Source organism: Phyllostomus hastatus, unplaced genomic scaffold (assembly GCF_019186645.2).
Source record: "Phyllostomus hastatus isolate PE091 unplaced genomic scaffold, TTU_PhHast_1.1 phas_scaffold_182, whole genome shotgun sequence".
Lineage (NCBI taxonomy): Eukaryota > Metazoa > Chordata > Mammalia > Chiroptera > Phyllostomidae > Phyllostomus > Phyllostomus hastatus.
In genome coordinates this window covers 22,475,595-22,498,347 of record NW_025334013.1, presented here as the reverse complement: position 1 = coordinate 22,498,347, position 22,753 = coordinate 22,475,595, and the positions used below count along the sequence as shown (strand labels likewise).

Genomic DNA, 22,753 nt, shown 5'->3' with positions numbered 1-22,753 from the left:
GCAGTCCTCTCCAGGCTGAACTGGAGGGAGCTCTGCTTCCCTGCTCACTCACAGAGCAGCCCACAGGCCTCAGATCCTTGCTGGCTGTTGGCCAGAGGCATCAGTTTCTTGACTTGTGGGACTTCCCATAGGGCTCCTCAAACATAACAGCCTAGTTCCCTCAGAGCAAAGGCTCTGAGAGAGAGAGTAAGAGTAGATATCCAACATGAAAGCCACAGCCTTTTGGTAATCAGATATCAAAAGTGATAGTCCATTGTATCGGCCATATTCCATTAATTGGAAGTGGACCGGTAAGTCTAGTCCATACTCAGTGGGAGCAGACTGCACAAAGGTGGGAATGCCAGTTCGAAATTATTGGGGGCCATGTCAGAGATTATCTGTCTGTCAGTTTAAAATGAGCTGATCTTTGATGGAGCTTTATCTGTGAGAATCCTGGGCAGCCTGGGTTAGGAATAGGTTTGCAGAAAATATTTTGCAATCACTTCTATTAGACTATTCTCAGTCTGGGACCATTTTATGTTAATTTTTAATTTCGGTGGCTCTGGCCCATGCAGGCCCATGCAGACACAGAATCCTGTGTTTGTGTGAAGATTAGCTTGTGGGTACAAATTCCTAGAAGACTTGTTCCCTTTTTATTTCCCACAGTGCCTAGACTATAGGATAGCTTCCTTATCATCAGTCTGTCTACTAATATTTTTTCCTAGTCTCCACGTTTTCACCAAAGGTTTCCCCTTTCCTACTTTTATGCAGGTTCTCATTCCAATACCATGCTTCATGTGGGCACAAAACCTTACGGCTGCCCCCAAGTGAGTGTTAAAACCTAAGCCCTTTGGTTACTGAGACCAGCCACCCCTCCCCTCCCCTTGTACCTCCACTGGGCTGTTCGAAGGCTCGGCTCACACAGTTAATATTCTGATTTCCCAGCTCCTCTTTGCTTTTGTCCTCTGGGGACTTATCTTGCTTTCTTGTGAGCTCAGCTATGCATATAAAATAGCATTTGTTATATTTCATCCAGTGTTTTAGAGTGTTCTGAAATGGGAAGGTTTTTTAAGGATATCTAAACTGAACGACATACATAAGGTATATGGCCCGATGCCTGGCCCCCGTCTGGACCCACCAACTCTACCATGGACAATTTCCAATTAGTCCCAAACAAAGTATTTTTTTCTAGATATCCCATACCCTTGGAAATATTATGGATTCTGAGTCTGGTTTGGAAAAAGGCTAAGGTTTTTACTTCCCAAGCGGATTCTTTTGACTTTGTCTCTCTTGAAGGTGGGAGCTGGGGGAGTGGGGTGGAAGGCAATCCAGGATAATAGAAGAATCCTTAGTATACTGTTACTGCGTCATAATCATAATCCAGTAAAGATCAACTCCAGTGCAATGTTCCTCCGAGAGACTCTATGATTCTGTATTTCCCTTGGGCCCTGGTCTCTTGTTGGAACTCCAGAACCTTCTCTTGGCCTGTAGAGATGGGAGGTGCGTGGCCCCAGGGAACTTCTCACCCACCTTCACCTCACCCCCACCTCATATGGAGTTAACTGTGGGAATAGCATGTGGTTGGGATTTCAAGAGCTTCAGAACCCCTGAGAAAGAGAGGTCTCTCAGAGGCATTTTCACTGTGACTTAAGAACCTCCTGCTACTAATAATAGTAGCTAATGTTCACTTAGCGCATCTGCTGCACGCCAGATAGTCTGCCTCATGCTTTACACACAGAAGAGGGCTGGAGGTATGGAGATAAGCTGCAGAGCGAGAGTCCTTCCATCCCTGGTATCCTGTCTCGAGACCAGAATGCTGCTGCTAGGGTTAGGTCAGCTCTTCTGGGTCCCACAAGGGACCCTCTGGGTCAGATTGGTTCCAGTGGGGGAGTTCCCTAAGCCCAGCCTAGAAGTAGTAGGAGTTAGAGCAGCTCCTGAGCTTCAGCAAATACCCTGCCACTGCTGGTCCTTGGTGCCCCAGAGGTCCACAGATAGGAAACTGAGAGGGAGACTCACAAGAGCCATGGTGAAGCTGCAGCTGCCGCAGGAATGTGGCTTATGCCAGTCAAATGCGGGCAAACTTAACTTCCACAGGATCTTGGATTGATTTTTCCATGGCCTATGACTTCTGTACACCTATAATAAAGTTCCTTTAGAAAAAGCTGCCAAAAGAAATCCAGACAGTCCTTTTTAAAATTACTGGCTCCATATTGGAACCACTGAGTCTGATTCTCCAGCAAATTTGGCTCTGAGCTTCAAAGGAGCCAAAGCAAAGACAGGCATATAGTTAAATAGCCCTGGGTTCAGATCCTCGAAGTGGGGCTTTAGTTAATGTTGTTTGAACAAGCTCCATGGGAGATTCTGATGGTCAGTCAGCCCGGCATGAGAGCCAGGAAACCTGCATTTAACTGGTTTTACCACTTACAAGCTGGGCATCCTCACCTGCTTCTATGGGCCTTAGTTTGCCCACTGGTAGAATGGGTTGGAGATTCCTTTTCAAATTGATGTAGAATCTCATGATACTATATTATGCGTTGGGAGGTTCAGGTATGGAGACATTGAACTGCATTTCACCCATAAATCAAGCTGCTCCTTTGGGCCTCTGTGGGCTGCACATAAATATGATGCCATGAGTCTCTCCTGGGAGATGACACAGGATGCAGCCATGGCAGACTTGCTGTCACACCGTGTGGATGCCACTGCGGCTCTTGTCCATGACTTCATTCCGTGGCTGCTGTAAATCACTCATGGGAGAGTTTCTCCTGGGCTCAGTGACGGGAGTGCTGGCCGGTGTTTCCCAGGTAGACCCCGGGACCCCCAGATGACACTGACTGAGCACTCACTATGTGCCAGCATCTGTACCAAGTGTCTCACAGGTTTCTTTTTTTTTTTTTTTTGAGTCCTTCAAATAGACCATGAAGATGGCACCATTATCATTCCCATTTGACAGGTGATTAAACTGAGGCCCCAAAACCTTAAGTAACTTTCTCGGGTTCCTCTCTGAGAAAGTAGCAGAGCCAGTGCTTGAGTTTAGGTCGGTCTCACTTCATAACCATGCAGGCAACCCAGAGGCTGTACTCCTGGATGCTTTGGCTGCTGTGAATCTCAGGGTCAAGTGTGCACCCATCTTGTGCTCTGGGTATAGAGCTTACCACTGGACCGCCTTCTTTTCCTACCTTTATTTTTTCCTTTGCACAGTTTTCTCATACAACACAAATATACAACACAAAAAGAAGCTGCAGCTTCTGTGGTATATTTAGTCTCAGGGCAGTGTTGTGTGACATGGTTCTGTGAATAAAATTTTAGTTTTTTTCTGAGTTGCTTTAATTTTTAAAAAAACATAATGGATTCTGCACCACAAAATATCAGAAACAAAAATGAGAAGCTCATCCAACAATGGCTGGGCTTTCCTTAGAGGTGGAGGGCAGGGAAGGAACCAGCATGGGCAGAAAGTGGGGGTGGGGGCAGTGGCTGGAACACTTGAAGGTTAATAATTTTTGCTCTATCACTTGCCTGTTTATGTCTGCCCTGTTGTGTGTGTGTGTGTGTGTGTGTGTGTGTATGTTGCTTTCAATCAGCAATGTAGTGGATCACAAATAATAAAAGGTGGCCTTCCCTGCAGCCCCCCACCACCATATGGGGCAGGAAGGTGGCTCTTGGGTCCCTGGTCCTGTCCCTCAGGATCAGGTTAGAGAAATGGGGGGGGTTAGGACTAGGGGGAGAGGAAGATGGGGTGGTCTGGAGGCTAAGGTACAGCCACACATCTAGGGGAGGCATAGATGGAGCGAAGGGAGGAGTATTTACAGGAAAGACTGGACCCCTAAGTCTGGCTTTAAGGCATTTTGGGCAGCAGCACAGGGCAAAGGTACCTCCATCCTTCTTTGCAGAGTGAGGGTTTCTTATAGTCCAAAGGCAAAAGAGTCCGCCCAGAGACAGCTTCTGCAGATCTAGACTACTCTTGCGGTAGAGTGCCTCAGAGACATCCTCCACCCCATCCTAGCTCCCCAATAACTATCTTCTTGGCCCCTGTCCCCCAGCTCAGCGAGGAGCTGAACCAGCAACTGGAGGCTGTGTGCGGGTCTGTGTTTGGGGAGCTTGAATCCCAAGCCGTGGACGCCCTGGACCTGCCCGGCTGTTTCCGCATGCGGAGCCACAGCTACCTCCGGGCCATCCAGGCCGGCTGCTCTCAAGACGACGACTGCCTGCCCCTCCTTGCTGCCCCTGCCTCTGTCTCAGGGAGGCCCGGCTCCTGTGAGTAGGCCGAGTTTGCCCTCAGCCAGGCCCAAGGTTGGAGAGGGCCTTGGGTTCTGGTTGGGGCCCCTGCCACTGCTATGCTGTGTGACCTTGGGCAGATCGCTTGCCCCTCTGGAGTGGATGATGGGGAGAACAACCCTCCGCTCTGTATGTGGCAGCACGTGGAGACCTGGGCACCGGGTTGGTGTGGGGGGTGGTCGGACCCAGACACTGGCCTGGAAGCGTTGCGTTCCTCATCCTCTGCGTCTCTGCGTTCCGGCTGCAGCCTTCAACTTCAGAAAGGCCCCGCCCCCCATCCCACCGGGAAGCCAGGCCCCGCCCCGCATCTCCATCACCGCCCAGAGCAGCACCGACTCCGCCCACGAGAGCTTCACCGCGGCCGAGGGCCCCGCCCGGCGCTGCAGCTCCGCCGACGGGCTGGATGGCCCCGCCATGGGTGCGCGCACTCTGGAGTTGGCGCCGGTGCCACCTCGGGCCAGCCCCAAGCCCCCCACGCTCATCATCAAGACCATTCCTGGCAGGGAGGAGCTGCGGAGCCTGGCGCGGCAGCGGAAGTGGCGGCCGTCCATTGGGGTGCAGGTGCGGCAGGAGGCGGGTGGACGAAAACTCGGGCCCTGGCCTTTTGGGGACCCGTCGAGTGGGTCATTGGGGCCTTCTGGGTACATAGGCCTTCACCTTCTGAGCTGCAGGTACCCCCTGTGCCTGGTCAAAACCAAGGCTGCTTCAAGTAGCCCTAGCCCTCTCCCAGGCACTGTCCTCCCTGCTGGCGAGTGGTAGTGCCCAGAGGTTGCCACCTGGATGCCACTAACTTCCTGGGTCGCTCATCTTGTTCAGGCCGCTTGTCTTTACAGAATCTGCCAGCTGGCTTGGGGCTCAAACATTGCTGGCCTTTCTCCCTGGGAAGGGCTCGAATCCCTGGTCTAGCCCCCACCACTGACTCCCCAAACTTGCCACCAGGTGGAGACTATCTCAGACTCAGACACGGAGAACAGGAGTCGAAGAGAGTTCCACTCCATAGGCGTACAGGTGGAAGAGGACAAGAGGTAGGTCTGAGGGGGGGCCATGTCAAGTTCCTTGGGGGAGAAGAAGAGAGAGGGCTGCATATCGACTTCGGTGGCCTGGTCTCCCTGGGCACCCTCTCCTCCTGGATGAGACCAAGCTCTTTTAATTTGGAGGAGTCAGAGCAGCCACAGGAGTTATCCACAGAGATGGGCAGGCACCAAATCTGAAGTGAGTTCTCCTTGTACCCCTGCCTGTTCCAGGTGCACTGAGGTGGACCGGAGATACACAGTGGTTGAGGGGAGGGAGGGGTAACAGGTAGGTGTTGAGTAGGCCTCCAGCAATTGTCCTTTAAAGCAGATGACAGGATTTTGCCATTGTCTTGTTACTGTGGTGTACAAAGTATGTGGGCTCAAAGAGAAATAAACAAAAACGAAGACTGCTTCTCAGGGGACCCTGGCAGATATTAACCTCCTCCTCACTTGGCTCACACAGTGTTTAACCAGTTGGGGGTATTATATGCTTGAGTCTGTGGTGTGCCCATGATGGTCGAATTACCAGCAGCCAGCATTCTGGCATTAGGTGGCCTCAGAAACTTTGCTTCCTTACTTTCCAATGGAAACATTAGTCTTGTGAGCTCTGGAGGTCAGACTGGGAGAAGTCCCTGTGTTGTTGAGTTCCTGTGGGAAGATGCCTTCCCTGATGACCATGTGGCAGTGCTGCTGTGGCCCATCTGCCCTCTGGGCTGTAGTGCCACCAGGCCATTGGCCCTAAGTGTGGTGTCTGGGAACCTGCCTGGGGCTGGTTGTAGGACCTACATGGTAATCTGCGTCGCCCAGGCCGTACCCACTGGAGGAATAGAACCAGAGTCCCAGTAGCAGTCCTTTGCAGCTCTGTTCCCAGTTGCCATTGTTGGGCTTCCTCCTAAAGTTCCCCCAACTATTCCTGGGAACCCCTAGGGTGTCTTGTGTGTGTGTGCCTGATCAAATCTTCTTGGGGTTCTTGTGGGAGTTACCATTTTCTCCAGCCTTACTCCAGCTCTGTGCAGCTCTGTGTACTCCTGAGCCTGTAAATGCCCCCATCAAGGGTGGCAAAAATTTGCTCTTATTGCTCCTACCACTCCTGAGAGCTACTGTCCTGCAAACTCTTATTATTCCACAAAGATCCCAGCAAAGCAGCACTTTATGACCAACCCAATTCCTCCAGTCCATGATTTGAGTTTCTTGAGAGGTGAGTTAAGAGTTATGGATGAATGTAGCTCTGCGTTCAGAACCTGTAGCCCTCCCCACCCCCCAACACATACATACTCTAATGCTGCCCCGTAGATCATAAACTAAGCCCATGTGCTCCCACTCACTCACTCCCACACGAGGCTTTGTGGTCCCTCATCTAGATACACCTCTGGTGTCCCCTATGCCTGCTAACAAGCCTGAGTCCTGGGAAGAGTACAGTATGCATTCAACTGAGACTTCTGCTAAATCAGCAAACTCTGTCCTTCATTCACTGAGTCATTCATTCATAAAATAGTTATTAAGCATCTTTTATATGACAGTTCCTGTTAAATGCTCAGAGAAACATCAAAGACATGACTCTTGCCCTCATAGAAGTTATGGTCTAGAGGTGAATCATGGCAATGAATAAATCATCCATGAATAAAAATGTGATTACTCATTATAGTATATCATATAATGGGATATTATTACACATTATAGTGGGAATATGAAAGGAAAAAGCAGGAGCTAAGAGAGAAGGGACCTTATTTAGGTTAAGCAGGTGACATTTAAGCCGAGACTTGAGGATTGACTAGAAACACTCAGGTGATGATTGCCGTGCGGGGGTGGGGGGTGTAATCTTTCCAGGAAGAGGAAAGAGCATATGGAAGGTGCCGGGGCAGGAAAAAGTTTGACCTGCATGGGGAACTGAAGGAAGGTCCTTGCGTCTGGTGTGGATTGGGATGGGGCGGTGGCAGGGGCCAGGTCATGCTGAGCATGGGTGTGATGAAGGAGAATTTATAACTGATGAGTAGCCATTAAAAGGTTAAAGCAGTGTGACCTGATCCAATTCACGTTTACAAAAGATCACTAGCTGCTGAGTGGAGAATGAATTTGAGGGAAGTGAGAGTGGATATGGGGAAGAAAGGTGGTGGTCTTTTGCATTTTGGAAGATCTTGTGTGGGGGATCCTTTTTGTCCATTGTATTTTATAATTGGGCACTGCTGGTGTATGGGGACACTTAAGTTTTATGTATTGCTTTTATATTCAGCAACTTTGCTGCTCTCTCTTATTAGGGCTCCTAGTTTATCTGAAAATCATAATGGGCATTCTATTTAGTCAGTTACTTTTTTCTACAAATGAGGATATTTTCTTTAAGTCTGTTTTCTTATAATTTTTCTTTTTTTTTGGTAACAATGCATTGAATAGGACTTCAAGTTTGCTGTTGAGTGTACCATGCTTGTCCCAGTGCTGATGTTAGTGGATGTCTTCTCACTTCCCACTCATAAGTATGATGATGCTTGCCACAGATTTTGATGAATACTATTTATCAGGTTGAGGAAATTCCCTTTTATTTCTAGTTGGCTAAGAATTCTTATTTTAATTTTTTCAAAACAGAAAATCAGAGTGGAATTTTATTGAACTTTTTTCAGAATCTACTTGGATGATGATAGATTTCCCCCTTTTATTTGTAATGTGGTGAATTGTACAATATTAACGGATTTTCTACATTGACCCATTCTTTCATTCCTGGGATAAACCATGTTCGATACTGTTATCAATTGGGATTAAGTTTCACTGTGAGTGTAGGGCCTCAATAGTGTCTTACTGTTTTTCCCTCTCATTAAAAATCAAAATTAAAAAAAAAAGCCTGGTTATAGAAGTGAAGTGTCAGGAACCGAGGCTCCTTCTGTCTTGCTGCATTTCCACCCTGTGTGTGTCATTTTATATCCAAGGAGCTGAAGGTCAAGCTACAGGCGTTCTGTGCATTCTCAGCAGTAGAAGGGAAGAAGAGAGGAGAGATGCAGCCCTTCCTTTGAAAAAAGATTTCCACCTACATCACATTGGCTGAAACCTCCTCACGTGGTGGTATCTAGCTGCAAGGGAGGCTGTGGAATAGACAAAGAAAAGAATGGACATATTGAACTCTAGTAGTTTTAGTTGCCAACTTGCTGTATAATTTTTATATGCCTTGCTGGATTTTTGAACAGCTGTTACTTTATTTAAGATTTTTATATTTATGTTCCTAGGTGATATTGGCTTACTATTTTGTTTTTATTGTTGTTATTCAGTTCAGATGTTAAGGTTATACAATATTCCTAAGATGAGTTTGATAACATTCTCTGTGTTTTGTTCTCTGGAACAATTTGTGTAAAGTAGGAATTATCTATTTCTTAAAGGTTTGGTAAAGGTTGCCTATAAAACTATCTCAGCCTGATGCCTTTTGGGGATAGGAGAAACCTTCTGAACTACAGCTTCGATTTTTTTAGTGGTTATTGATCTATTCTGGTTTTATTTTTCTTCTTGAGTTAATTTTGGTGCTATACATTCTTCTAAAAAATAGAGTAGTTTACAAAAATGGGCAATTTTCAAAAATGTTGGTACAAATATTCTGTTATGGTATTATAATTTTATAAACTTTTATCGTATCTATTGGTTATATATCTTTTCACTCCTTCCTCCTTTTGTTGATCAGTCTTGCCTGAGGTTTATATATTTTATCACTGAAATATATTTTTAAATTAGATTTTATCAATCTTTAAAAAAAACAGCTTTTGGTTTCAGTGAGCATCTCTATTATTTATTTCTCTTTTATCATTAATATTTTCTTCCATCAACTACTTTTGTGTTATCATAGTCTTTTTCTCTACCATATTTGCCCATGTTTTCAGCCTCTTGAATACAATTTCTTATTTTCTAACATGCGCTTTTAAGGCTATAAATTTCCTTCTAACTAAATTACTATAGCTGCATTTCATTTTGAGATGCTCCATTTTATTGTTTAGTTTGAAATGATTTTTACCTTTCATCATAACTTCTTTTTTAACTCATGGATTATTAAATTTTGTTTTTTTTAGTTTTCAAATGTATTTTGGGGGATCTAACTTTTCACCATTGAATCTAAATTTGCTACCTTGTGGTCATAGCGTGCCGTCCAAATGATAGTCACTCCTTAGAGTCTGTCAGCCTTCCTTCCTCATATGTACATGTGTACGATCAGGCATACCAATTAGATCTTTCAAATGGTTATCTTTGATTTTTTGGATGTTTGGTCTACCATTTTTGAGAATGGTGTGTTAAAATGTCTCACCATGTTTGTGGATGTGTCATTTTTCCTGGTAATTTTATTATTATTATTAGTTTTAGTTTGAGAAGGCGCTATTTAGAAGGATTCAAGCTTATGATTGCTGTTATCTTCTTGGTAGATTGGCTGTTTTATCATTAAAGAGGCTGCTTTCAGTCTTTACTAATGCTTTTTGCCCGGTAGTCTGTTTTGTCTGATTTTATTACTATGGCTGCTTTCTTTAGGTTAATTTTCCAATTTATCTTTTTCCATTTTTTATTTTCAATCTTCCTATGTCCTCCTGTTTAGATGTGTTGCTTGTAAGTGGTATGGGGCTAAAGTTTAGTAGACATATTTCATCCACTAATAATGTATTTTGATTACTGACTTATTTGGGTTTATTTCTATCATCTCTAAACATTTTCCATTTGATATGCTTTTCTTTGCTGTACTCCTCCCCTACTTTTCTGGCTTCTATCGAACTGATCAAATTTACTTTATATTCCTTTTTTCCTCTCCTGGTTTGGAAGTTTACATTTTAATAATGCTTTTTCTCAAGCTTTTAACAAATATACTTAGTTTTATATTTTTCTTTTTTAAATTTTATTTATTGACTTGGGAGAGACAGACAAACAGTGATTTGATGTTCCAATCACTTATGCAATCATTGGTTGATTCTTGTATGTGTGCCTCTGCCTGGGGATCGAACCTGCAACCTTGGTGTATCAGGAGACGATGCTCTAACTGAGCTACCAGGCCAGGGTTTAGTTTTATATTCTTCTAGTGAGGTCCAAAATTAATCTCTTTTAGGCACAAAACAAGTACCTTGGAACACTTTAATTTCCTTCTTAACTCCCTCCTCCCATCTTCCATGTTGTATTTATCTAATAGTATTTTGATCATTCCTTTTTAAAAAACTCTTCTGAATTGGCTGTTGTTATATCTTTTATGGTTTCCCAGTTCAGTTTTACAAACAGTTTGAACAATTTATGTGTTCACTATTGTTTGTTACTGCCCACACCTTCCTCATGGGCTCAATTTCCTTTATGCCGAAGTACTTCTTGAGCTTGGGACCAGTTTTAGAGTTAATATCTTAGCTTGAGATTTCTGTGTTTCACTGGTAGTACTCGTGTGAACCCCACACCCACACACAGAGCAGCCTTAATGTTTTGTTTTCTCAGCGTCTTGCTTCCTGGCCACTTTCCTGAATCATGACGTGAGTTTTCTAGTCCAGGGTTGTAAATGAAATGACCCTTCTTGGCTGCTGGCTCTATGCATGGGCTCTCCTTCCAGCTCCCCAGTACGCGCAGGTTTAGGTCTCTTCTCCTGCTCTCTCTGGCTGTTATCACCGAGCCTCTAGCATGTGTCTAGCCTGATATTCCTCTGGTTCATTTGGCTTAGATTCCCTGTCACTACTCATGCTTCAAACTTCTTTTTTTGTTTCTGGTTACCTGAAGATTTTTCTTTTTTATTTCAAGCTTGGCATTATAGCCCATCCATCCTTTTCACTTCATTTTAGCCAGCATTTCTATATGTTTAAGGGGTGGGTGGGAGCTTGCTAAGTTGGGTCAGTCTACAATATTGATCAGTTGTCTGGACTAGGCTGATAGCAGAAGAATCGGAGAGAAGAGGACCAATTTGGGAAGCAGTTGGAGTGAAGTCAGGAAGGGCAGGGACAGGCAGAGGGTGAGGTCTTCCTCGCTCTTGTGTAGGTGCTCAGGGGGGTGCTGGTGGGTCGGGCCAGTGAGATGCTGTTGAGTAAATGTCTAAAGAACTGAATTACTTGGGACAGGTGATCACACTGGAAATCCAGAGGGGGGTGACAGGTGGGGGAGAGAAGAAATCTGGCACATCTTTTTGGCTGGGCTCCCTTGCTTGTCTGCTGAAGGCGTCCTTACTGATACACCTGCACTGTCCTTTCTGTCCCTTATGTCCCTGGCGCTTTCAGTCTGACTGACCACACACCATGCCCCAACTGGTACATAAACGCGAGCCATAAATACCAGCAGCCTTTCCAGGCAAATGTCCAGGACTGCCCCCCTCCCGCTGTCATCCCATTTTCTTGGACTCTCTTGTCCTTGTTCCTGTCTCCCTGGTCCCAGTATTTGTCTTTTTCTCTATACTTTGATTTTGAAACTTGCCAGGGAGGAAGGGTCTCTCTTTTCTGCCTTTCAGGGTGTTCCTTGCTCACCTATTAGGTGAGGTGTTCAGATTTATTGCCTCTGATACCTGGGAGTCATCCCTGGGTCCTTCCAGTTGTTCATCTCTAGTGGTGACTTGGCTTAGAAATACCCAGGGGTGGGAGCTGGTGCCCCTGCCGTTCCATCTCTACTGCACCCCCACCCAAGGTTTGTCGGTCCACAGATACTTATTGCATCCCTATTATTTGTCAATTACTCTGCTGGGCACTGAGGATACAAAGGAGAGCAGAACCGGATGTAGCCTCTGCCCTGTGAAGCTTATGGCCCCGTTCCTCTAAGAACCTCAGATGTGTGAAGTAGAAGTTACGGCAGGGAACGGTGCCGCAGAGGAGAGGTCTGTAGTTGAGGAGCGTGTACAATAGGGGGCTTAGCCAGAGGGGTCGGGCGTGGCTGCCCTGAGGAAGTGACATTTGAGTGGAGATCTGAAAGATGAACAAAAATTAACTGTGAAAATGGGGGATAAGAGTGTTCCGGGCAGAAGGACCAGCATGCACTAAGGCCCTGCGGTGAGAGGGAGCGTGGTTAAGAAACAGTTTCCAGCCCTGTATCAGGGCACCTGACCCTCTTCCCAGACCCAGCACACCCTGGGCCGTGGTAAAGGAATGCATCCAATGTCCTTGCTGAATGTCGTAGAATGTCCCTGAGGCCCTTTGAGAACGCAGAAACCATGTGAGTTTTGCCTCTAACTCTCTCTAACTGGGGGGATCCCCTATATATTCCATTCCTAGATCCCTCCTCACCAAGACCTCATCTTAAATTCTGGGTTCAGCAAAAAGAAAACAAAACAAAGTAAACAAACAAATAACCGCCCCCCCAGAACATCTAATTAAGCGTGATTATCTGATAAATTATGAATAATGTTTAGTGTGTTTCCCAAACAATATATGAGACATACTTACACTTAAAATTTCTGTTATTTACTTGAAGTTAGAATTTAACTGGAGTCCCGTATTTTATCTGACAACTGTATGTTTGCCCACTCGTGCTCAGTGAGAGCCACCTGGAGAACCCTGTGGAAGAAGGCCATCCTACTCCCAATCTTCCTTCCTCAGCATCACCGTCATTTCTGGCTTTGGGACCTTGGGGAGTGAGTGTGCTGAAAGAACAGAGCCCCCTGAGCCCTGGAGGAGGAGAGCGCTTCCCTCCTTGTGAAGTTATATGCCAAGAACAGTCCTGCAAAAGCAATGAGTTGCTGGCTGACCACAACCCTGGGCTGGGACACTGCCTCCATTCATCAGCTGTCGACTCCAAGATGGTTCCTGCCTGACCGTCACTTCTCTGCTTAAATCTCCCGCCCCACCCCCACCTCGGCGTCACTGCCATAGCCCCCAGGCTGGGGTGCTAGACTCGGGGACCCCAATTGGTTACACACTTAAGCCCTTAGATGCTTTCTCAAGGTGGGAGCCAGTACAGTGGCTGAGCATTGCAGAAGCGTCCCTGCCCTTACTCCTCCCTGCCCGCTCCCCCTCACACCCCCGGCCAGCCGGCTGCCAGGTACTTCTGGCACAACCTCTTGACAACTCCTGGATGGTGAGCATTCCTTGGACACTGTGTCTCTTGGGATGAGCCAGTTTTTTACTTCCCAGAGCCTCTTGTGTTATCCCTTAGAGAATCACAGCAGAAATGTCTCTGTGAAGAGACCATATAACAACTTCTAGAATCCTCAGAAATGTCATCATTGTCACCCTAAAGACCTCCAGGGGAAGAGGCCTCTTCAACCTTATCAAAGGCTCAGGGAGAAAATATCGTAAAACGCACTGTTATGAATTAGTGACAGTTTGTAACTGAAGCCAGTTTCTATCCTGTGTTTATAGCTATGGGTCAAGACCACAGCAAATACTGCCAAATGCAAAACTAAATAGGAACATAAGCCCTGGACTTCAGTACCCTGAAAATGCGCCTGTTATAGTGAGGATTGGATTTGGCTGTGTGTCATAGAAAACCTCCAAGTGACAGTGGCTTAAGTATGATAGAAGTTTATTTCTCTCTTGTTTGGAAGTCCAGAGAAAGTCAGCTGAGGGCTGGTGGGTGCTCTAAGGTGTCAGGACCCAGGTCCTGCTGTCTTATTGCTCCTTATTCCTTAGCATGTGGTTTCTATCTCATGTCCCAAGGTGGCTGCTTGAGGCCCAGCCATCACGTGCATTCTGGCCAGCAGGGAGGAGGAAGGAACAAAGAAGGGCATCTGTCCTTTTAAGAACACTTCCTGGAAGTTGCACAGACCACTTCTGCTTATATCCTGTGAGCTAGAACTTAGCCCCATCGCTACATCTAGCTGCAAGGGAGATTGGGAAACGAATCTTTATTTGAAGTAGACATGTGTCCAGCTCAGAATTGTGGGATTCTGTTTCTAAGGAAGAAGGGATGTTGGGGATGATTAGTAGTCTCTACCATCCTTTCTTCCAAGCCAACCACTCAACTAACATTTAAGGATAAGCAACTGCCCTATTTAGTAAGAGAGATAGATAACATGCAAATAACTAACCACAAAACAATGTGATATGGAGTACAAAAGAGGTTTTATTCAGAGTGCTGTGGGGGAACAGATGGAAACAATCAACAGCAATCACAATAATTAATAACTATAATGCCCTAGCTGGGTTCTCAGCACTACATCCCCGTTCTTTTATTTGTCCAGCTTCCTTTCTTTTCAGCAAGAGCTATGGTCCTTCCTGCCTCTCCCTGTAACAGCTGACATTTACAACCAGCAGACCAGGCGCTATTCTAAGTTTCTTACATTTATTATCTCATCACAATCCTGTGAGCAGGTACTATTGCCATTCTCCTTTATAGATGAGGAAACTGAGGCACAAGCTGTAGTGCTGGGTGTTGGACCGGGAAGTCTGGCTCCAGAGTACATGTACTTCACCACTCTGTGAGGCCGCCTCGTTTTCATTTCTTCCCCTGCAAATATCCACCCCCCAAATCCCCAGCAGACAACCTCCCGCCCTGTTCTCTTCATTCTAATGGCTGGGGTTATCTGGTGGGTCCTCTCTCCACTTGTGGACCAAGCCCTGAGTTACTTGCATCTCTTCCCTTGCCTCCTCCAGCAGTCCTGCCTTAGGGGTGAGGCATCTGTTCCTGATTAAAACCGCTCCTCTCCGGCAATCCTAGCGGGCCAGCAGACTGTAGAGGCTTAAGAGCTGGCCTCTGCAACCAGACTGCACTAATTTATAACTGTCTGATTTCGGGAAGTCACTTAACCTCTCTAAGCCTCAGTTTTCTCATCTTTAAGTGGGACTGTTTGTAGGGATTGGGCACGTTTATTCTTGTATAGTGCTTGGCACATGCTAGTGCACAGAGGGTGTTAGTCGTTATTTATCTGGTACCTTGGACCACTGGCTCTCTCTTTTATATCTTCAATTGACTTTTCTTTACAGGTTGTATCGATTCCCTATTGCTGCTGTAATAAATTGCCACAAACTTAGTGGCATCCAATAGAACATATTTATTATTTTATATTTCTAGAGATTGGAAGTCTGAACTGGGTTTCATGGGGCTAAAATCAAGGACTGATCCCTGCTGAGGGCACAGGGAAGAATCCACTTTGTCACTTTTTCCAGTTTACAGACTGTTTGCATTCTTTGGCCTGGAGCCCACTCCTGTCTTCAAAACCAGCAATGGCAGGTTGAGTCCTCACATGGCATCGCTCCAACCTTGAGCCCATCATCCCAACTTTTTCTGTGGCGTTCCTCTCCCCCACCCCTTTCACTTATAAAGACCTTTGTGATTAATTTAGACACACCTGGATAATCCAGGCTCTTCTCAAGATCCTTAAAGTAATCATATCTGCAATGTCCTTTTTGACATGCAAGGTAACATTCACCAGTCCTGGGAATTAGGACATGGACCTCCTTGGGCAGTCATTGTTCTGCTCACCTCCCAGACTCTCCCCCCACCCCCCACCTTGGGATATGGCTTGTGAGAACCATCCTAAACAAAATACTCCCTTCACCCAGATTTATTGAGATGTAATTGACAAGTCATCAAAATATCTCTCCCTTGAAGGTACACTGTCTTCTCTCTTCCTCCCTCTCAACAAGCTCTTTTCAAGAGTTGTCTTACCTAGTTTTCTTTACCTCCTGACAACCCCTCCCTTCTTCCACATTGCCAGATCAATGGCCACCTTTCCTTATCTGGCTGCATTTTCCATGTTGACTGCTCATCCCTCCTTGAGACCATATGTCCCCTATCTGCCTTTAGGTGTCTTGTCCTGGTTGTCTTCCTTATCCTCTCTGGCTTAGGCATCTTGGGGGCTACATTATCTCCACCCCCTGAGATGTCCATGTTCCCTGGGACTTTGGATCTTTGTTCCATTGCTCTTTGCTTGGGTGATCTTGTCCCGCACTTCTGATTGTAAATACCATTTGCACAAGGATGACTGACCCCAGCTTGTGTTGGGCAAATCTCTGGTCGAGTGAGAATGCTGGTGAAGATTGTGCTTTCAGTAATCCCATAAACTCAACTTCTTTGGTCTTCCTTGAAGTAGACCCAGTGAGAGAGCTCCTTGAGGTACTAACTTGTTCCCCCACTATAATCTACTTGGGGAACAAGGAGAATGCATTGGGTAGATGCTAGCAGAGGAAGCTTGACTTATATCTGGTTGGCAGTGGGAAGCTATGAAGGAGGTTTGAGCAGGGGAATGAATTGAGCAGAGGTCAACTTGAGGAAGACTACTCCCATCCTGGGTGGATTAGTGAGGGACTATTGGGTCCCAGGTCTATGCCAGGTATAATTTTAGAGAGAGGAGGGACCTTGGCAATTCTGGTACATTCATATTATTTTATATATAATGTGTTATCATATGTTTTATACACACACACATAAGTAGATGGCTTAGCTGGAGGGTGTGACTTTCTTAAAGTACACGGCAACAAGATCAGCCTTTGTACTCAGGTCAGACTCCTAATCCAGTGCTCTTCTGTGCTCTACTGAGAGATGTCTGAAAAGGCGTTGATCTGATGGTCAAGACAGAGGGTGACGCAGGTCTGGACCAGGGCAGGACAGGGCAGACACCAAGGTGAAGACTATGTAGAAGGCAAAGTGATATATTCTCGCTTTCTCTTTCTCTGAGTGGGGGTTGGGACATAGGGCTTGTTGGAGACTGCACATGAGTGCATCTCTTTTTTCCTGGGTCCTGCAGCATCCTTCTGGGCCTGGTTTCTATGGCAACAGGCTCCCAGCAGGCAGCCCGCCAGCTGGAGGGAACCAGGCAGGCAAGACAGGCAGGCAGGGAGGGAGGGAGAGAAGGCCTGGGCAGCAAGAGGAAGGCTGGAGTTGTGGGGGTTGGGGGATCTTCCTGGGAAGCTGGAGGGGCCCCTAGAGCTGCCCCCCAAGTCACTTTCTCCTGATCATACGAGGGTGGAGGTTGCTTAGGACACATGAGACTTTCTCTTATCCTTGAATCTCCAGACTTCAAACTTCTGTTCACCTCTTCACTCACCCCTGCATCTCCTGACTCCCACTTCAAGTACTGTCTGACATCCCCAGCCTTATGCTCCTCAGGGGGCCACTGACTTCTTCACAGAACCCAGGGGTGGGGGGAAGAACAAGGCCTACTGACTTTCTGTTTTGCATATGATTTGCATATTATTAACTCAAAGACCAAGAAATTTCCAGGCCTCATGTCATTCCTGCCAACAACTTAATTCAACTCCACTGGCATCAGCTCACTGTGTCTGGCCAGGCTCTAGGCTGAGCCTGGGGGTCCCTAGAGAAGTCTTCCCAGCTGCTGCCACCTCCCTTTCCCCCCGCTATTCCAAGGCAGTTCTTCCTGATGTCCTCGCAGCTGGTGCCTTGGGAAGTGCTTGGGCTGTGGACTGAGCAGAAGCCCCGGGTCCAAATCCTGGCTCTGCTATTAATACTTTGTACCCAGGAGCCCGTGGGCCTCTATGGGCCTTAATTTATTCATCTCTCTGCAGGGCCAAGGACATACCTGTACAGCTGATGTAAATTAGCAAAGACATAGCATTTGTTAAACTGCTGAAATACTTCTGTGTTCATTGGTAAAGAGCCGCAACCCTGGCCCCTCCCTAGCCCCTCTGTTACCGCCCCACCCCCGTCCCCCGGAATTCAGATTCTAAGGGCATTGCTCTAGCACTAGAGCTGTGTCTGTTCTCTTTGGTGTATGCCAGCAGCTTGTTCTGTACAGGTTAAATATTTTATGTATCACCCTGTCCAGAGGTGGTACAACAGGTAAGTATAATATATACCCACCTGTTGCAAGGATTAATATAACTAAAGGTCGTGGGTCAGTTTGTAGGCTTCTTTTCTCCTGACTTTTCCTTTTCGTCTGGGGTGGGTGTGAAGGCTGGGATGATACTCCGCAAGGGCAGAGATGACAGCCACCTCTCTCACCAGGCGGGCGAGGTTCAAGCGCTCCAACAGTGTGACAGCTGGCGTGCAGGCAGACCTGGAGCTGGAGGGCCTGGCCGGTCTGGCCACGGTAGCCACAGAAGACAAGGCCCTACAGTTCGGACGCTCCTTCCAGAGGCACGCCTCTGAACCCCAGCCTGGGCCCCGGGCCCCCACCTACTCAGTCTTCCGCACGGTCCACACGCAGGGCCAGTGGGCCTACCGCGAGGGCTACCCACTGCCGTATGAGCCGCCGGCCACCGATGGGTCGCCAGGCCCTGCCCCTGCCCCCACCCCAGGCCCCGGGGCCGGCCGCCGTGACTCCTGGATGGAGCGTGGCTCACGTAGCCTCCCCGACTCAGGCCGCACGTCCCCCTGCCCGCGGGACGGCGAGTGGTTCATCAAGATGCTGAGGGCAGAAGTGGAGAAGCTGGAGCATTGGTGCCAACAAATGGAGCGCGAGGCGGAGGACTACGAGCTGCCCGAGGAGAGTGAGTGAGAGGACTCTGCGTGGAGGGATCACGGCTGGGGGCAGTGAGGCGGCGGTACAATAGGAGGGCTGCCCCATCAGATGTGAGGTTGCCGTCCTACCGGTTGATTCTCCAGCACCAGACCATGATGGGTCCCTATTGGCTCCAGGGCATTCTGGGAGCTCTTGGAAGGAAGCAGGGAGCAGCTTCAGAGTTTAGGTCCCGGACTGGGGAAAGTGACTTGGTTACGCTGCCAGAGCCAGGGTGGCGGGAGCCACCTTGACCTTGGGCTAAATGCAGTTTGAGGAAACAGACCTTCTAGGAGATGGTTCCCAGTGCGAGTCACTAAGTCCATGGGGATCAAAGAAACTTCCGATCTGCACTGGTGTGGGCATCTGGGCCAGATCCAGGTGGGACCAGGACATAAGGCAGAGGGGCAGGCAGTGCACAATGTCAGATCATGTTTTAGGCATAGGTGAAGATAAAGCCAGGAAGATGGGCCCCTTCCCTGCAAGTTCAATCCGAGGGGACACACGGTCTTACCCCAGAGTCTCCAATTGATGGGATAGTGACTCGGAAGACAGGATTCCTATACATGAAATTATTTAGTAATTCTTAACCAGTTGGGGAGCTCTGCACTGCTGAGTGACACAGTTCAGCCAGTGGGTGGCCAGGGAGGTAGTGCCTACTTAGCCATAGGGCCAGTCTGGGGCTGGCGTCTTCTGTTGTCTGACATGAGAGGATAAGCACTCAAGAAATGTAGGTTGTATGAAGGAAGGAAGGTTCACTGAGGATACAGTCTCCTTGGTGAAGTGGAATGGGAGCTGCTTGTCAGGAAGCTGAGGATGGGAGGGGGAGGGGGCAGGAGGAGACACAAAAAGGGTCAGGTAATGGAAGGGTAAGAGTCAGTCAGGGCAGACTTCCGGAGGCTAGGGGAGGAAATGCATTATCCCCCCTTGAATCTCCTTCTGCTCCCCAGTCCTGGAGAAGATCCGCAGCGCTGTGGGCAGCACACAGCTTCTCCTGTCCCAGAAGGTTCAGCAGTTCTTCCGGCTGTGTCAGCAAAGCATGGTGAGTGCCTCTGGATGAGAAGCCTGTCAGATGTGTGTGCCTGCTGTGACCCAGTGTGTGTGTGTGCCAGAGGGGAGACCAGGTGTGTGTATACAAGAGGGAGAAGCCTGGGCTTTCTTGATTCCCTGCTCCAGCTTCCTGACAGTGAAGGCTTTCTCTGGTCCTGGCTGGGGCTCAGACTTCCCCGACTGGATGCTGGAGGTCCTCTGTGTCCTTTCTCTGCAGGACCCCACTGCGTTCCCTGTGCCCACCTTCCAGGACCTGGCGGGTTTCTGGGACCTCCTGCAGCTCTCTATTGAGGATGTGACCCTCAAGTTCCTGGAGCTACAGCAACTCAAGGCCAACAGCTGGAAACTCCTGGAGCCTAAGGTGGGGGGCCCTGACTAAGTCTGCCCTGACTGACTCTTACCCTTCCATTACCCTTCAAGCCAAGAGTCCAGACGGTGGAAAATGCCCTTCCCCATGGAGTCATGTGGTGGGGGGGGTGGGGGGAGACAAGAGAAGAGACCCATGGGCAGCAAAGGCAGCCCATGCCTTTGGAAGAAGATGGTGACCATTTTCTTCCAAAATGACCACACTCTTGGTCACGGCTGTCTGCTTGGCCCTAATGCCTATCACTGCCTAAGCTGCGAGAACCCCAAGGTGGCATCAGCCTCCTTGACCTTGGGCTAGCTGCAGTTTGAGGGAGTAGACCTAGAGCTTCCCGAAGGGCTAACTGCCCTCAACTCGAGGGCCCTTGACCTTGAGGGTCCCCTAAGCCATCATCTCACTAAACCTTGTCTGTGATGGGGCCCAGAAGCCTGGGATAGGACCCCATTGCCTTGCGTGGTCTGGACCTGGAGTGAAAACATTCACTTCCTCCAGGGAGCGCACCCTCCGATTTTACTTGTCAAGAACGGTGCCCACGGGGCATTCGAGTCAATCAGTTTTTAAAAGAAAAATGTGGGCTTTGACCTTGTGGGAGCAGGTACACCTGGGGTTTCGGGGGCTTGCACAAAGAGCAGCTTCTAACCGCTGCCCCGTGGCGGAGCTGCCAGAGGTTAATCCTTCTGGGCGCTGTGGGTGTGGATCGGGAAGTCAGGTGGGACCTGCTCCCACACTGAGCCACCGCCCCTCTCCCGGCAGGAGGAGAAGGTCCCTCCGCCGATACCAAAGAAGCCCTCGCGGGGCCGGGGCGTGCCGGTGAAGGAGCGCTCCCTGGACTCGGTGGACCGGCAGCGGCAGGAAGCGCGCAAGCGGCTCCTGGCGGCCAAGCGCGCCGCCTCCTTCCGCCACAGCTCGGCAACCGAGAGCGCCGACAGCATCGAGATCTACATCCCTGAGGCCCAGACCAGGCTGTGACCCGCCCGGCCCGCCCAGCCCGGGGCCCGGGCCCGCGGTTTTCTACCCGTACTGTACACCCAGCGTCGAGGTCACTGTGAACGCGGGCCGCCCCGTGCGCCCGCTCCGCCGGCACCGCACGCCCCGGCCCCTCCTGCCCATCACACTCTCGTGGGTTTTTTACCTTCCTGACCCCACGCGAAGGCGCCTGGGCTGGGCTGAGGGCCGTGCCTCTCCGCCCTGCACCCCCAACTGGACCCCCCTCCCTCCTGGTCCGACGCTTCGTTCCCACCTCCTACCCATGGGCACCATCTCTGCCATTACACACCCCACGGGCCAGGCCGGGCCGGGTCCCCCATCTGGGCTCTGCGTCACCCTCCACCACCCCGCGGGGCTGGGCTTCGTGGGGATCAGCTTCGTGGCTTTTTATGAAGAATCCCGAACCCCGCCTACGAGCCCGCCCCACCCTTCCAGAGGCTCCACCCTCAGCCCTCAGCCCACCGGGCCCAGGGACCACAGTGGCTGGACCAACCCAGGACCAGGGCACCTGGGCCTCTCTCCTTTCCCAGCTGCTGGGGAGGAGAGATGGGGGCTCCCCTTCACCACACCTGTGGCTGTTCCCACATCCCCTTGAGTATCCCAGGAAAAATAAAACGGCAGAACTGCACTCAAGCCAGCTGCTCTCTCCTGAAGAAGCCATCTCTGCACTGTGCATGGGGGACTGGGGGCGGAGGGAGGGGAGTCAGGGAGCCCAAGCTCCTGTTTCGGGGAGAGTGAGGATTGCGTGAGCCATCTGGGGAAAGGTTCAGCCCTCTGGGTGGCCACAGAAGGACCTGAGCCCTCCCGGAGGGTTTCCGCTTCTCCACTCCTTTCCCTAGTCCTCCAGGGTCCTCCCAGAGAGGGGAGCCCAGAGCGAGCCCAATGCCTTGCACACAGCATGTGCTCAATAAACAGGGAGTGTGGTTGTTATTCGCTATGGACAAATATTGGTTTCCCCTCCCCTGAAGGCCCAATGTTCCCTCTGCTCTCCAGTCATTCCTGGTCATCAGCAGAAAAATCCTGTTCACTTTGGTGCTACCATATTTTCTGATGCCTCCTATGGCGGAGCACTTTGGTGGGGGCAGAGAACAGAACTTTCCTGGGAAGCTAAATAGCAATCCAAACATAGTGGTGATGGCTAATATTTTTTTGGATACTTCCTGTGGGTTAGGCAAAGGGGGAGTGCATTATGTGAATGTGGCTCATCTTGATGACAGATAAGAAAGCGGAAGCTCAGTGACCTGTCCAAAGTCACAGGGCTAAGGGTGGTGGACTCAGGTCTGACAAACCATGAACTTTTAGCTCTACAGCCTTGTGAGCCCAGAAAGTGTTTGATGGCAGGTCCCCCAGAAAGCCACCTTTCCTTAAATAGTCCCTGGGGTTGAAGTGTCATCCTGAGGCAAGAGGAAAAGCTTTTGAGGGGGTTGGCTATTCTTCTGAGCCACACTGGACTAGCCAGTTCTCATTTGTTTATTCAGCAAACATCAAGAATCACTGCTGGCATCCAACACCAGGGAGATGGCCCTGAACAAGTGTAATTTCTACCCTTATGGAGTTTGCAGTCTTACGGGAAAAACTGGTGAACAAGCAAGTAAAATATAAGGCTGAATGCAGGGAAGATGTTAAGGTATTAGTCACTGAAGGAAGGCTGGGGCTAGGAAGAATGGTCCAAGATCAGGCAACAGCTGCCCAAGAGCCTGGAGCAGAAAGGCATTGGGAATGCAGAGCTTGGTCATAGTGGGCAATTGGGGGAGAGTAGGCCTGGGTCCTGAAGGCCCAGGGACCACAGTGGCT

At 48.9% G+C, this 22,753-nt stretch overlaps 1 protein-coding gene across 5 annotated transcripts in view; it reads left to right on the top strand.

The window, feature by feature from the left end:
* The window catches only part of DLGAP3 (DLG associated protein 3), a 79,024-nt gene extending 57,243 nt beyond the window's left edge, over positions 1-21,781 (top strand). For all 5 annotated transcript variants that reach the window (XM_045859978.1, XM_045859983.1, XM_045859982.1 and 2 more), the window contains 7 exons: positions 4,017-4,230; positions 4,499-4,812; positions 5,191-5,276; positions 18,066-18,550; positions 19,509-19,600; positions 19,826-19,969; positions 20,726-21,781. In XM_045859978.1, coding sequence (XP_045715934.1) covers positions 4,017-4,230; positions 4,499-4,812; positions 5,191-5,276; positions 18,066-18,550; positions 19,509-19,600; positions 19,826-19,969; positions 20,726-20,941 — 1,551 coding nt within the window. In that variant the 3' untranslated portion in view covers positions 20,942-21,781. The remainder of the gene's footprint in view (positions 1-4,016; positions 4,231-4,498; positions 4,813-5,190; positions 5,277-18,065; positions 18,551-19,508; positions 19,601-19,825; positions 19,970-20,725) is intronic.
* The last annotated feature ends 972 nt before the right edge of the window (positions 21,782-22,753 follow it).